This window comes from Canis lupus, chromosome 26 (assembly GCF_003254725.2).
Source record: "Canis lupus dingo isolate Sandy chromosome 26, ASM325472v2, whole genome shotgun sequence".
NCBI classification, from domain to species: Eukaryota; Metazoa; Chordata; class Mammalia; order Carnivora; family Canidae; genus Canis; species Canis lupus.
The window spans coordinates 1,563,884-1,580,010 of record NC_064268.1 but is presented as its reverse complement, the minus strand read 5'-3'; the positions used below and the strand labels follow the sequence as shown (position 1 = coordinate 1,580,010).

The 16,127-nt window shown below is 54.0% G+C and overlaps 1 protein-coding gene across 3 annotated transcripts in view; it reads left to right on the top strand.

The window, feature by feature from the left end:
- The window catches only part of ADGRD1 (adhesion G protein-coupled receptor D1), a 122,736-nt gene extending 120,378 nt beyond the window's left edge, over positions 1-2,358 (top strand). For all 3 annotated transcript variants that reach the window (XM_035706431.2, XM_049101763.1, XM_025473550.3), the window contains one exon: positions 372-2,358. In XM_035706431.2, coding sequence (XP_035562324.2) covers positions 372-467 — 96 coding nt within the window. In that variant the 3' untranslated portion in view covers positions 468-2,358. The remainder of the gene's footprint in view (positions 1-371) is intronic.
- The last annotated feature ends 13,769 nt before the right edge of the window (positions 2,359-16,127 follow it).

Below are 16,127 nucleotides of genomic sequence, written 5' to 3'. Positions count from 1 at the left end.
CTGGCGGGTACACCATGGGAACAAGAGTCTGGTTGGCTTTGTTCATTCCTGTGACCCCAGAGCCTACATTAGCAGTGGGGTGTGGTTGGTAAACACAGAGTGAGTGCAGGCACAGATGGGGAGGGGTGCGAACGAATGCACTTGTGCCAGAACAGGTGTGCACAGCAGCCCCTGGAAGCCATGAGAAGTCGGTGCAGAAGGTAGAGAGCTCCATGCCCCCTGCAGTTCCTCGGGGAGCAGGGGGGTCCTGATGGCCAGCGGGGGTGGGGGGAGCCCCTGCAGCTCTCTGGCCCAGCACTTCTATACTCACTGGGATCTGGTGTCCCATCTGGGGATAGTGTCTTCCCAGCTCACTCCTTTGTGGTTTACAGATAAACGGGACCCGGCCAGGCACAGTGTCCACCAAGCTCAGCCCCTGGGACAGGGGCAGCCATTCTGCCCACCGCATGGACCTGTCTACCGTGTGAGCCAGGAGGTCTCTGATGGGCCATTTTGCTGCTCAGAACACACCCCTCAAACTGACCACAAGATACACTCTGCCTTCACCATGGGACCCTCTGCTCGCTGCTGTCTGGACACGGTGTCCTGGCCCCCATGATGGTCACCCTCGCCTCTGACACTCCCTGTGTGATGGAGCCCCCTGCTGGGCCCAAAGCCTGATATAAGGTAGTGGGTGGCCCTCCCGGTTCTGATCCTCCTGTGGCCAAGTGACTGTGCCCCGGGCATTCCCGCCCCTGTGGGCACACAGGACCCTGGGCTGCAGCACCAGCAGGGCAAGTGGGCCTGGGTGCCGTGATGGGGCCTTAGGACCAAGGGGCAAGGTCCTGAGGGCATGAAGGCCCCCAGGCACCCCCAGAGGGTCAGGCAGAGGCAGACAGGGGCATGTGAGAAGCATGAGGAATGTCCTCAACCTGCTGAATCAGCCACAACCAGCTCTGAGAGGCCAGCGCCCACTGAAGAGGGGCCCTGGCAGGCTGGTGCCCTGCAGGCCACTCTGGCGTTCTGGCCTCTGCTGTGTGGAGTCTTTGGGCTGGGGGCCCTGGCCGCAGGGGAATGCCTCTTCTGGGTGAAGAGCCAGGTGGGGCCACTGGGGAGAGCTTCTCAGCCCTCCTTCAGTTCTCCCCACACTCCAGGCCCTGCTATGAGCTCCTGAGCTTTCTCTCATGCCCCGGCCTCCAGAGTTGGCTGCTGCCCTGCCACTGGGCTTCCACGGCCTCGCTTCCCAGAGCTGCTTCTTGGTCACTTATAGACACCTGCTGTGTTTCTGATGGGTAGATGCCAGTGGTATGTGTGCCATGTGGCCGCAGGGGCCTGGGGGGGTGGTGGCTTGATGCAGGGGCCTGGGAACGGATCGCCACTGGTTTGTGGACTGAGACTCGGCCCTGTAGGAAATGGAGTGACTGTTACCATTGCGTGTGTGGGCAGGGTCCTTGGGACACCGGAGCCTGTGACCCTATATGTGACCCCCAATGCCATTGAATATCTGTGAAAGCTCAGAACAGGGCATCCATCCATCGGTGTATGAGCCATGTAGGTCAGACGTTCAGACCCGGAGCCGATACTGGAAAACCTTCCTATAAACTGTGACCGTGGTGGTACCAAGCCCTGCCCACCCCACATACCTGCCGGAACTTGGGGGCCTTCCAAACAGTGCACCCCGATCATGATGGGTGCCACAGTCAGGCATAGGCGTGCCCTGCGTGGGGGAGGTCGACCCAGAGCCCCATGTGGATCAGGTGGATCTTTGTTCTATCCCAGTGAGGCCCGGCGTGCAGCTGACTCAACAGGGGGGACAGGGCAGGCACCTTGTGGCCCCCGGGGCGGGCTGGGGGCTAGAGCGCTGCCGAGACCCCTCGTAGTGAAGAGCCCAGGTGTGCCCAGCCCCTGCCCAGGCTTCTCGGGATTCCAGAAACCAGATCACTTGTAACTGGGCGTTTGGATCCTTGTCGTGCCCGGGAGCACTTAGAAGTGAGAACACTGTATTCCTGAGATCTACACTTGCACCTTTGTCTCTTTCATTTCTGGTGAAGCAAATCAAGTAAGGAAGTGTCTTTACTTTAGCTGGAATTCTTTGTTTTACACTCTGCATATTCGCGCTACATAGCTAATATATCAAGAGAAAGAAGGAATAACTTTTTATTTCTAATGAAGGAAAGCAGTGCACTTTATTTATAAGATGAAGATTTTGGCTTCTGCAGTGCTTTATTATCTACATGCAATTTGGCCAAAGATAAGAAATTGGAAAGAATCATGTGTTTAGAGTAGTTCACAGCACAGTAAAGATGATGAATGCCACTAAGCAGTGAAAAATATGCTGTGATTTTGTATGAAATAAACTCTCAATGTCCTTAAGATAAACTGTGGCCCTAAAGTCTGTTGCTTATGGGATGTGAACGGGACTAAGTCTCATGACAAAAACCTGTACAGAAACACACATGGAGGAAATCCTGCCCTGGGACTCACTTGGCAGACATTTATTCAGCGCCCACTGTGTACTCAGCACATCCGCTCTGGGATATCGTGGCGGATGATGTCTTGGCTCTTGGGAGCCTCCCTCCTCAGGGCAGGGCAGCGGGGGGTGAGCACCAGCCCCTGGGCCCAGGGAAGGAGGACAAGGAGAGGGTCTGTGCAGCCTTGTGTCCCCTGCATAGATGTGTGGTGTGGGGGAGCCTCAGCACCAGCCACCCAGTCTGCTTTGGCATCCCTGCAAACAGGCAGGCACACTTTCCTCGTCCAATATCATATGCCCTGTGCAGCCACCTGCTTTTAGGCTCCTCATGCTCTTCTTGATGACTTTCCATATTGCTACATATTATTCATAATTATGCTTGTAGTGGATATGCAATGAAACATCCAATTACGTGTGATGTTTTACTAAATCCGTGAATTATTTTACAAGATGTTTTCCATGCTTTTGTGTTATGTACAGCATGTATGTATTTTATTTGTATGCATATCATGTTACTGTTTTGATAGATTTTTCTCTACACATATGAGGTAGGGGATCCATAGATATTGACGTCTCTGATGTCATTCTGCTTATGCCTTCTTTTCTCATACTGATGATTTTCCAGTTGAAAATTCAAATTGGGTTTCTGCATCAAAAAGGAAATAATTACATGGCTCTTGAAAAATTTTGCCCAATTGCTTCCCAAAGCAGTTGTGGGGTAGCCACATGGGTGGCTCAGTGGTTGAATGTCTGCCTTTGGCTCAGGTCATGATCCCGGGGTCCTGGGATTGAGTCCCACATCAGGCTCCCTGCATGGAGCCTGCTTCTCCCTCTGCCTGTGTCTCTGCCTCTCTCTCTCTGTGTCTCATGAATAAATAAATAAAATCTTTACCAAAAAAAAACAAACGAAAAACAACAAACCAGTTGTGGGGGGCCAGTGCTCAGTGCCAGTGAGAAATTACTGATATGTTCATCTTTCTAGCATTTTACCAGCAAAGAGTGTTTGCTGTCAGTATTTCTGTTGCCAACTTAGTATGTGCGACCTGTTCTCATCTCTCTCTTTGATCCCTGCGGGGACTAAGTGGATCTTCCTCTGCCTTTATTTTTTTGTCTTTCTTTCAGAAGGGGGCTGGCCATTCTGAACACCTTGTCCTTACAAAGTGCGCTCACCTGCTGTGCCCTGAGTTTCCCCCAGTCCCATCATCCTGTGGTTGGTGTGGTGTGCATGTGCGTGTGCGTGTGTGTGTGTGTGTGTGTGTGTACACATCCCCAAGCCACAGCAGGATGACCGTAGTTCCAGGCCTTCTGCTCTCAGACTGACCATGGACCAGTGCTGACCCCTGTGGAAATGCCTGGGCACTTCTCTGAGCATCTGGTCTATCTGGGGTGCGGCTCCTGTTCATTCCTCCTGCCCTGTTGCAGAGGTAGCTATAGGAGGCCGGGGTGCAGCGTGGGCAGAGGGCCACCCCAGGTGGAGCCCCCCACCTCCCACAGTGGCTGGCCCCCACTCACCTTGCTGATCCTGCAGAGACCCTGCACGCCTTGGAGTCCACATGCGGGTCCTTAGCTTGTTGGGCACACTTAGGCCTTTACGGTATTTCCTCCCATGTTCAGGGAGTTTGGCTGTGAGGGTGGGGGGTGGGGGGTAGGGATACTCTGTTCACACCATGGGCCCAATCCCTACCTTTAGATAAAGTATCATTTCCTGTGTTTTTATTGGGGGAGAATTGACAGACGGCATCACACTAGTTTCAGGTGGACAATGTCACAATTTGATGGTCATGTACGTTGTGAGATGGTCCCCACCATGAGCCCATCTGCCACCACACATGGCTTTGGATGACGGACACGGCATCAGACAGTGGCCACCACGCATTCTGTTCCATCCAGGGCTTCCTTGCTTTATGCCTGGATGTTTCCACCTCTGAATGCCCATTCCCCATTGCCCTGCCGCCCCTGCCTCTGGCAGCCTCCAGCCTACTCTGCTTCCATGAGTCTGGCCTTCTTTTATCTCATTTAAGTGAGATGGTGCAGTGTTTATCTTTCACTGCCTCACTTACTTCCCTCACATGACACCTTCCTGGTCCATCCATGCTGTCCCAGCAGCCAGAGCTCACTGTGTGTACGTTTTCCTTCTTTGTTCCCCCGTTGATGTGGATTTCGTGTCCTACAACCTCACTGTAGGATTTGGTGCCTTTTCTTCTCCTGCTTGACCCTCCAGCCACGGCCCCGGGCCCCAGGCTGGACAGGAGGGTGGGGACGGGCTCCCTGTCTCACTCCTGATGTGGGAAACAGTGTTTCCACCCATTCACTCTTGAGTGTATTACCTGTGGGCTCATCACATTGTGGACTTTACTATGTCAAGAGTTTTTTGAATCATATTGATACTGACTTTTGTGAAATGCTACTACTGCATCTACCCAGATGGTGGTCTGTTCCCCTTCTTTCATTCTGCTGCTGTGGCGTGGCACGTGGTCTGTGTGTGTCGTAGCATCCAGGGAGGAATCACAGCTGATCGTAAGGGATGGCTGTTTTCACAAGTCAGTTCGCTAGTGTTTCTTTGAGGATTTCATCAGGGATAGTGGCCTGCAGTTTCCTTTCTCTAGTTCCCTTTTCTGGCTTCAGTATCAGAATAATGTGGGCCTCATAAAATACGTTTGGAAGTGTTGCCTCCTTTTCAGTTGGTTGGAAGGGTTTGAGAAGGATTGGTGTTGATTTTTTATGTGTTCATACCCCCTCCCTCGATCCTGCCAAGCCCGCCAGGTGCCGATAGCCTCCCACCCGCTGGCGCACACATGCTCAACAGCCACCCTTCCACAGCCGTTCTGCTGCTCTGGGGAGTGCACACAGGGAGCCCGCCAGGGTGCTGAGTGCTGGGGGTTCCTGTGGGCCAGTTTGGGTATCATGGTGCAGCTTCCTGATGGAGTCTGCAGTGTGCTTGGTAGCATCTGTGTCCTCTAGATGTTCTCCGAGAGCCCTGGCTGTGTCCTCCCATCTGCGGCCTGTGAGGATGAGTCCGGTGAGGATGAGGAGTGGGTGTCTGGCAGCATCCACGCAGCTGAGGAAGTGGGGCAGCTCACTCACACGTTCTCCCTTCACCCCTGGGAGGAATCGCGGGCCAGGAGGTGACTTGGTAGCAGGCTGTGTGTGGGGGTCGGGGTGCCCGGGTGATGTGAGGCTGAGCACAGAGTGTGAGCTCCAGCCGCGTGCCGCAGCCTCCCTGCTGGACTCCCCGACCTGCACGAGGGCTGCCAGCTGTGCTGACTGGCTACACTGGTGTCCCTTACACAGAAAGTGGTAGAAAACTCTTTGTCTGCAAAATAGAATGCAACATCTGAGGTTCTGGCTCCGGGATCTGCATGCCGTCCACGGATCTGTCGGTCTCTCCTTTCCTTCCGACCCTGCACCATTTGTTGTAGCTGTGTTAAGTCCTGAGACAGGGAAGCAGGAATCCCCAAAGGAGGTTTTTCTTCCTCGTGTTGTGTTGGCTCTTCCAGATACTTTGCCTCTCCATAAAGGTTTTAGAGCCACTTTGTCAGTATCTGCAAATCACTTGTTGGGATATTGATTGGGATTGTGATGAATCTGTAGATCATTCTGAACAATTGATTTCCTCATGGTATTGAATCTTTCAACACTTGATTATGGAGTATCTCTCCATTTATTTACATCTTGAAATTTGCTATAATTTCATCTTTAAATGTTTGGTAGAATTCGGACAGATTCCAATATATATTTTAACTGATTCTTTTTTTTTTTTTATTTTAACTGATTCTTAAAGTAATGTTTGAAGCACATGGATTCTCTCCTCTGTTGCCTGTAGCCTGTTGATGAAGCATCACAGGCATTCTTTTTTGTTTGTTTGTTTGTTTGTTTGTTTGTTTAATTAGGAGCACCTGAGTGGCTCAGTCAGTTGTGCCTCAGTTTTTTTTTTTTAAGATTTTATTTTTTTATTCATGAGAGGCACAGAGAGAGGCAGAGACACAGGCAGAGGGAGAAGTTGGCTCCCTGCAGGGAGCCTGATGCAGATGTGATCCTGGTGCCCTGGAATCACACCCTGAGCCAATGGCAGATGCCAACTGCTGAGCCACCTAGGCATCCCCACAGGCATTCTTCATTTCTCTCAAAGGGTTTTGACTTCCAGCAGTTGCTGTTGTGTCCTTTGAGTTCCTGTTCTCTCTGCTTCCATTCCCCATCTGTTCTCATGTATCGCCTACTTCTCTTACAGCTCCTAACATATGGATGATTTCAACCTCTGCACAGTGTGTGAGTCTGGTTCTGGTGCTTTCTTCCTCCTTGACTGTGGGAAGCCTCACAGTGCTGCTGTTGCTAGCCGCTGACTGAGGCTCAATTGGGTACTAGGGACCGAGGTAGGAAGAGGTCAGGGTCAGGGTTTGCACTTATCTGGCCTGAGCTGGGCTGTGTTTGTTGTTCACCTGGGGCTGCAGGTGCCTGAGGCTCCTAATTCCTGTATGGTCCATGTTCTTGCCCTTGCCCCTGAGTGTGGGCTTTCCATGTGTGCTCCTCAGAGAGATTGCAGCTTTGCAGCACTGTCAGCTGGAGCCACGGGTACCCTCTGGACCTCATGCCATGGTGGTGACAACATGGGGCAGGGGGACTGCTGTGATCTTATGATAAATCTTCATCTTTTACTGGGTCTGTGTCTAGGGTGGTGACCCTCAGGAACGTTTCTCCAGTGAGCAGACTTTTCTCCCCATTCTGGGGACAGAGGAAGACCAGGGGACCTGGAAGGGATGACCTCCCCCCCATGTGGGATCAAGCTCTGATACCACGAAAACCAAAGATGAGCCCCCAGTCACAGACCACTCCTTGCTGAGAGCAGAGTGAAGCAGCCTCATGGCCTTGGGGCTGGGGGTGGAGGGGCTGTGAGGGCCATTCCCGGCGGGCCGCCACCTGCTGCCTTCCTGTCTCCCCGGCTCATGGGGGACTACCCCTCCCCACCGGCATCCTTTCAGGACAGTTAATCAAGAAGATTAACGGGCCTAATGGAGTCTGTCCCGATAAATGAGAGAGCGGCCTGACCCTGCATGCTGCGTGGCCTGCTCTCATAATTGGATATTCTGCAGCCTCCTCTGCCTCTATTAGGTTAACAAGCCGTGTTTGTCACATTGCAAACGGCTCTGTCCCTCTGTTCTCCTGGTGTTACGGATCTCCCGGGTTTTGGGAGACTGCGCCTCAGTGGCCCACCTGTCTTCTCTCCCTGGTGAGTCCTCTCCATGGACCCTGGGTGGCCTCTCCGCCTGTGGGGGCGGGGCGCACGGGGCCCCCAGAAGGTCCCTGCCTGGCCCTGCCGGGAGGATGACCAAGCCCTCCCAGCGCTCCTCCCAGGATGCAGGCCGCGGCTGCCGGGGCTTCGCGTGAGGCTGCTCCCCAAGCTGGGAGAGGGGGGGTGCTGCAGAATGTCGGGGGCGGGGAGAAGGGGCACACAGGACGGCGACCTGCCTGTCCCGGGCAGCTGGAATGTAGATGTGGGCACTGGAGCTCACGCAGCCCCTGAACGCCAGGAGGAATCCGATATTGAGACATTCCTAGAGGCGGGATAGAGCAGCGTCCTCCCCTTACGCCCCTGAACTGAAGAGCCAGCCTGGACTACACTTCTCCCGCTCGGCTTGCGTGAGAGACAAGTCGCTTGCATCCTGTCTAAGCTCCCCTGCGTGGACTGTGGGGCCCGAGGCTCTCAGCCAACTGTGTCCCTGGTCCCTGCAGCCGGGCCGGGCGGGCGCATCCCGCCCCTCCGGGCGCGCCACTGCAGAAGGCGGCTGCCCTGCGCTGTGGCTCAGAGGGCAGCGGGCCGGGGCTGGCGCCACGGCGGAAGCCGACTCCTCGGCCTGGGCTGGGGCCGGGGATCCTGCATCCCAACAGGCTCCGGGCCCGTCGGGCTGCAGGGCCCCGACCACACCGGGGGCAGCAGGGGTCCCGGCCTGGGCCTTCTCACCTCCTGTCCACCTGCTGCCCTCAGTAGCCCAGCAACCAGCAGGGAGGCTTTGAATGTGGACGGCCCGGCCCCTGGGGTGCGAGGGCTCAGCACCGATCGTTACTCTTCTGGAGGCCGTTACTCTTCTGCCTCGAGTGACAGAGCCTTACGAGCTTCCCTCCCCCGGCTGCTCCCGCTGGCTTCATGCCATGGCACAGACTTACACCCGTGGACAGGATGTGGGGCGTCAGCGGGTGAGGCCTGCAAACAGCCCAGGAAGGGCCAGTGGATGGTGAAGAGGCGGCAGGTGGGTGTCCAGGTTGCGGGCTTAGGATGGGCTTCACTTGTGTTTTCTGATGCTTGGCTAGAGACGGGGAGGCTGTGGGCGGGGGCTGATGAACCACACCCACGTCTCAGGATGCTACACTCTCCATGACATCAGGTCTGACTGAGACCAGAGCCATCACCCTCTCACTTCCCACTGGCCTCTCTGGACCCCCAGTCCTCAGGGGCCTCTCCTTGGCATCCCACTTCCTGGGATCCCCCGTCTCTGGGGCTCATCCTCGGATGCCTCTATCCGACACTCTTCCCACCCTGTGAGACGTTTCTGTCACTTGCTGAGCAGAACATTCCCACTTGTGGTGTTTTGGAAGAAGGAATCAAATTTTACCTTAATAAAAAAAAAAAAAAAAAAAAAAAAAACAAATTTTACCTTAATGCCAAAAGCATGATCTATTATTATTGGTTTAAAACAATTTTTAAGGGAGATGCTTGAGCAATCTCCCAACCACCTGTGAACATCAAACTCCTACTGGAGGTATTTCTTTAAATCCACTTCCAATCTTATCAGTTTTTCCTTTTACTAACATATACACTTCATTGTGTAAAAAGAGTATTTAAGAGTTATATATTAACTTATATATAATTATATATATAATATATAATTATATATTTAAGAGTTATATATATTAAGAGTATTCCGGAGTTATTTAAACTTTAAATTTTCCCATGGTATTAAAAATAATTCTTTTCTTACAAAATACTGTAAAAGGAAAAACAATCACCCATCATCACATTCTCCAGAGGGAACCACTGGGGGCACTTGGTATGGGTGCACCTGTCCATGTGAACACGAGACCTCTAAACGTGTGCCTGGACATAAAGGCAGACGCTTCACCTACTGAGCCAGCCAGGCACCCTGAGGTCAGTCTTTTAAAGGAAAATCAGCTCACTGTGTGCACTTTGTTGTAACCATTTTTGTTCAGTAATACGTGGCTTTGTCTCAAGCCACTAGCCATGCCCCTCGGACAATGAGGCTTTCTTCTGCAGAAGGCCAGAGTCATATGAGGTGCCTCTAACAGTCAGCGATCCCTGGGCTCCTCCTTGCAGACTCGCACCGGGTGAGTCTGATGTGGGATCCGCGACAGCCTGTGGATTTCAGTTGTATTCCTTTGGCGCCATGCTGTTGACAGTGGAGACTACCTCAAATGGTTTTCTCTTGTGAATAAATTTGTGCTCCACTGTGATGGAGAGACGGGCCCCTGACCTGTCCTACTCAGTTGAGTGGAAGAGTACTCAGAAGAGGGCCTGCACAGAGTAGGCGTTCAGTGTATGCAGGAGGGTGAGTGGGTCATCTGCGATGCAGCATGTGACTCAGAAGAGCCTCCAGGGGCCTGGCTGTCACTGCTCACTGACCCCTCCTCAGAGGGGACTTCCTCACTCCAGATGCTACTTTAAAACCCCTTTCTTACCTGGAGGGCATGTCACCTGTCAGGGGTTCCAGGAGTCCCCTCCCCATGTTTGGCACCCCTTCAAGCATCTGCTGAGCAGTTGGCTTCGGAGACAAAGCCAGCGGACCCACTGAGTACCTATTGTGTACAGTCCTACTGCCAGGTAATTACCGAGCATGTACTGCATATACCCATAGTGCTAGACCATCCCTAAGTGCTTCCTGCATGGGCCCACATTGCCAGGCCTCTGCTGAGCACCTACTGTATGCATCCACAGTCTCAGGCCATTGCTGAGAACTTATTGCACACATCCATGCTGCCAGGCCACTGCTGAGTACTTACTGTGTACATCGATATCCAGGATCTCAGAACATGGTGCTAAAAGGCCTGGATTCTCATTGACTCCCATCCTGATCTTTCCTCTCCATCCACACTTGAACCTGCTCAACCTGGTGCTCTGACTCATGTAGCTGGGACATATTTTCAGGAACCACCCCCATTGACCCTGTATGAAGCAGATTCAAATTTTGAGCCATGCAAAAATGAAACTTTTTTTTTTTTAAGAACTCACCTAATTTGAATTTCTACATTCAAATTAACTGACTGCACAACATCCTGTCTTGGTCAGTTCTGCGTAAATGTGTCACGTCATGATTGGACCCAGTCATTCAGACTATACCTCCATCTCCCAGGAGGTGCAGGGCTGGATGCATCTAGTTTCACCACCGTCAGTCCCTCCACATAGATGTCTGCAGAGATGTCCATCAGAAGCTGGTTCTTCCGGGTGGCTGGAGGGAGGGATGCAGGGATGGATGGACCAATGGGCAATTGATGGACAGAGGGATGGATGGGTGGATGCAGGTGGAGGAAACATCTTTGGCCCGCTGTGTATGACCAGCTTGGTATGGCCCTGAAAGCTAAGTCAGTGGCCACCTCTCGGTCACTTCCTTTCTGGTCAGCCTTGGAAAAGCGAGGACCCATGTAATTCCAGTCACAGTCTCAGCGTCACCCAGAAAACCTTTAACAAATAAGCACAGTATGAGAAAAAAAGGGCTGTCTGGGTCAGACATTGATTTGTCCCCCAGGGGAGCCTCAGGGAGGGTGTGAAAAAAATTAACAGAGTCAGGTGGGCAGGGGACAATCTTCCACAGAATAGGGTCCTGGGTGGTCTGGGGCATGCACACGCCATCTGTGCACGCAGACCGTGTCTGTCTGTGGATCAGTCTCGGCTACCCACAAGAGGCACCTGGGGGATTTCAGAATCCTGGTTTCCAAGCTGCACCCAGGACAACTAAACCAGAGTCTCTGAAGGCTGGAGGAACCAGTCGTTTTAGAGCCTCCCAGGTGATTCCAACAGGCAGCCACTTCGAGAACCACTGGTGTAGCGCTCCCCCTCCCTTGGACTCTGGGAACTTCTGTCCCACCTGAGCCTGAGCACTGGGTGGGCAGGGATCGAGTGGAACGCTGGGCAGGCTCAGGCTCTGCTGCCACTGGAGCTACCGTGTCCTGGCAGCTGTCCTCCCCTCCCCAGAGCCACACCCTCTTCTTTGGGTACAGACCTCCTCCCTATTGTTGGAGGAGGCGGTCAGAGGATGTGACCCCTGGCTAACCTCAGAGCTGGCCCCAGGCAATCCGGGGCTCCCCACTCTTCCGTCCTTGGACAGTCCCGTCTGCCCACTGCTCCTACTGTGAGAGTCTGTTCCAAGAAAGTGGCCTTGAAAGAACGATGTGACACCGAAACCCTCTGGATGAGTGTGGCAGTGGAGCCCCGCTAAGGGCTCTCTATAGATTTGAGGATTTGGGGGGCAGGGCAGAGATCTCCTAGTCCCGTGGCCAAGACAGCCGCCGATGGAAATTCCCTTGCCACCTGCCCATCTGGAGTGGCCACCTCTGTCCTCTGTCTCTCCTTGCCCTCTGTGTACAGGGCCCGGGGTACCAACCAGCCCCTACCCTGAGGGCCTGAGAGGGGTTTGCTGTGCCTCAAGCTGCCAGTTCCTCTTCCATCTCCAGACCTCCATTCGCCTCTGGAGCCTCTCCTCCGGCCCAGGATTCCAAATGTGACACTGCTCTGGGCCCTCTGGGCTCACGCAGGAGGTCTGAGCCCATTAGAGCTTCCATCTGCACAACAGTGCTTGGTTTAAGAAAGGTCAAATGCCTCAAGCTGGCACTCCTGGCCCCTGCGGAGGAAACCCTGGCCTTCTGTTTGAACGGCCGTGAAGAGGCAGCCAGCATTTCTTGAGACTTCTGAATCTTGAATCAGAGGATGTTAAAGACGACGGACTGAGCCAGCACAGAAAAGGAAAGAATGGACTCTGCCCATGTCACTTGAGTCCCTAGGTCAAGCCAGGCCTGAAATCAGGCTAGACTTCCCAACTACGTGCACCAATGATTTATCTTTTACTTATGCTGATTTGGTTTAGGTGTGCTATTGCTCCTAAAGAATGGATCCTGGCAGACAAAGCCTGCAAAACAGCCTGGGAGGACAAACGGGCTCTGGGCACACACCCAATCTCTTTGCAACCAACCATCCACATTCTATCTCCTCTTGGCGCACAGGTCACACTGAGATCTTAAGGAAGCTCAACACAGGGAGTCACACAGATTCTGATCCTGGTGCTGCCATTCTTGAGCTGGAACCTTAGGACAGTCATTTATCTACATGAACTTCAATTACCTCATCTATGGAACAGTGATAGTGGTAGTGCTAGAATCATCATCTTTACTACTAATGTTGAACTGGGGGCCAAATGATGAGCCGCCGTACATAGAGTAGCAAGAACTGCATGTGTTCATGATGAGCCTCATGCAGTGTCACGGACTCAAACAATGATCTATGGACGACTCAGCATCCCCTTACCTCAGGGACTTGGCACCCACTGTTCCCTCTGCACAGAAAACCCTCTCCTTGATTGCAAGTTTCAGATGCCAGCTCTCTAAGCCGCCTCCTGTGTATTCCCAGAATTCCCAGTAATCTTCTGTCCTGGTATACATTACAGTTTGCAATTCTGTGTTTTTAGATTAGCTATTCCATTTCTGAATCCTTCTCCAGGATGTGACCCTGACGTTAGGGGATGAGTCTGTACTGCTGATTCATCAATACCAGTGAGAGAGTCTGGCTCCTCATGAAACATGTGATAAATAAATGACCGAGTGGAACAGTCTGGCCACTCAGGGGCAGCTTCTTGCCTGGGAAACTGTGCCTGACTGTGGCTGACATCCCAGAGATTCCAGGGCCGAGGGTCACTGTGGTGCACAGGCTGTGAGGAACAGTCCAAGCACTCAGGGCTGCAGGAGTGGGCCGTGTGCCACACGCTGAAACACAGTAGTCTGAGGGCTGTCGAAAGTCCATATTCTTCATCACCTGACAGGGAAAGTGCTTGTCCGTGGACCCACCTGGCACCTGGAGCCAGTGACAAAGCTCTAGCAGGGTGCACAGTGGGGCCCATGTGGGCTGTCATACACTCCCTGGGCTGCAGTAAATGGGCTCTAACAAGTGCATAACTATCCCCAGAGGAGAGAACGGTGTCCTTTTTCCCTCTAAATATGCTCAGACATTACAAGCTTTTCTTTAAAACTAAGGCAGGTGCCAGTCCTAAGATCACACGTGAGAACTGAGAGGATGCAGACATAGATTGCTAGGAGAGCTTAGTGTTGATGACAGAAGGTCACTGCAGTGATGTTCTGAGACACTCATTTTGTTCTTGAAAACCGGAATGGACTTTGATGTCTTCTCAAGCCTTCATACATTTTGAATTCACCAGAGCCTTCTTTCTCAGCTCCCTGTGCTCTGCCAGGTGCACTGGGACCAGCACATGGTGGAAGCAGAGATGAGGGTGAGCTCGGGTAGCACTGTCCTAAGGGGATGGCCCAGCTCCCAAGTCTGCCCCAGGGTGGGCTACCCTAGGGAGTCCAGGATCCGGATGCAGAGGGCTCAGGGCCCCCGTCCTGTGGTGGCCGAGCCGGGGAAGTCATGGAAGCATACGGAAGGGGCCTTCACTTCCCAAGGAACCCAGTCCAGGGCCACACCCCCACAGGTGACCATCTCTGCCAGGGATGGGTCACAGTACTTTGGGTCCAAACTGTAGACCTGAGCCACAGCCAGGGCCCAGCATCAGAAAACCTGGAAAAACACTTGGAAATGTAATGGCTTTTCAGAGTCCTTCCCATTTTCTGCTACTCTATGCACAGTGTGAAGGAAAGAGGAGGGTGAGCGCTTGGCTCAGAGGGGCCTCAGAGGCAAACATCCTCCTGCCCCCTCCTGGGCCGGTGACACCACTTCCCAGGGACAGTTTCCTCCATTGGTCCAGCCAGGTGAGTCATCCTCCCCTTAGTGAGTGCTGACCCACAGCAGGAGGAGCAGTCGCAGGTCACTTCAAAGGTATAGAACAGAGCCAGTCCCAGGATGGAGAGAGCAAGTGCAGCCTCGCTCCCCACCATTCCATCCCCTGAGGGCCCGGGCTTGGCTTTTCTCTGAGCTGTCAAGACGGGCAACTGGCGACCTGAGTGTGTCTTCATCTAATGGCCCTCCCTCATCCCAACCCCTGAGGGTACCCAGGGCCTCCAGGGATCCCACGGCTCTCCACCCACCTACTGGGCAGTTCTGCCTCCCAGGGAAGCCCCATTTATGCTCATGGGAGGGATGCTGGGCAGGCCTTGGCAGCAGGATGCAGGCAGGGAAGATTTATGCAGCAAGTCAACCAGGAACTTCCACCTAAGCTTTTCTATCTAACCGATGAAGGCTTCACTGCAAATCTTTACTGCACGGTTGAAGCCAAGGAGATGTACACACGAGGATTGTCTTAAACATACTGATGTTTTTCTCTGAGGAAGATCAAAACGTAATGATTTAGATTGGGATGTGCCAGGAGGAGGACTCCCAAAGGAGGACTCAGACCAGCACCTCCGTCTCTCAGGACCAAGCACTGAAGACCAGCTGAGGGCCCTTCTCCACCCCACACCCTGGTTTGCAAATACCTGGCCCAGAGCGTCCCACTCTCAGGTGGGAAGGGATCTGGGCTGGTACCTGGTCCTTGCCATTTGACGTCTGAGTCCAGGGACACATGTCAGCCAGTGTACGGGTCACAGCAGCACTGTCGCTGTGGCTACTCTCCAGGCGTCTGGGTCACCTGCGGGAACTGCCTGCAGGTTGGCGGTCTGCTTGCCGACTCAACTTCCCACGGTGTCAGGGGCTGCTGCTGCTGTGTTACCTGTGTGTCTGACAGAGAGGAGGTGCTTCCAGCGTGTCTGATGAGGCCATGCTCCCTCCATGCTACCTGAGCGTACATCTCATGCGCGTGCGAGCTAGCTCTAGGTGCCCACTGTGTGCGAGTCTTGTGCTCACACCCTCCCTGCCCGCCTGTCAGCCGTCTGTGTGCAGCCCGCAGGTGCACACTGTGGTGGTGGTGGGGATGTCTCCAATGTTGTCAGTGACCGCTGTGTCCGCGCTTTCTCAGAGTCCCCTGAGTGTTCCCCCTGCAGGACTTGCGCTCGGCCTGCTGTGTGTTGTTGCTTACTTGTGCTGCACATCTGGATTCTCTACACCGCATCTCTGTGCGTGGCCTACACCTGGGCCTGCGGCTCCGAGAGGCCTACTACCACCTGCCCCCAGGTGAGCTGGCCGCAGCGCTTGCACGATTTCCTGATCCACGGCCCGCCCATGACGCTGCGCCTGAGCAGTGTCCGCGGCCCCGGCGCTCCCGCCGCGTGGACCTCACGTCTGCTGCGGACACGCTCGGCCCCGTGCGGTCGTCGCGTCCGGGATTCCCGGGGCCGCAGGAAGGCCGCGGAGGCCGGGGAGCCCGGGGAGGGTGGACGCCACGGAGGCACTGGCCAGCACAGGCCAGGGAGGCCAGGGAGCCTAGACGGGCCGGGGGCTGCGGAGGGCAGGGCGGTCACAGAGGCCGGGAGACTGGAGGCTGCGGGGGCCACAGGCCTGGGGGATAGGGGAGCCTATAGAGGCAGCAGAAGCTGAGGAGGTCGCAGAGGGCAGGGAGGTCAGAGGCCGCACGGGCTG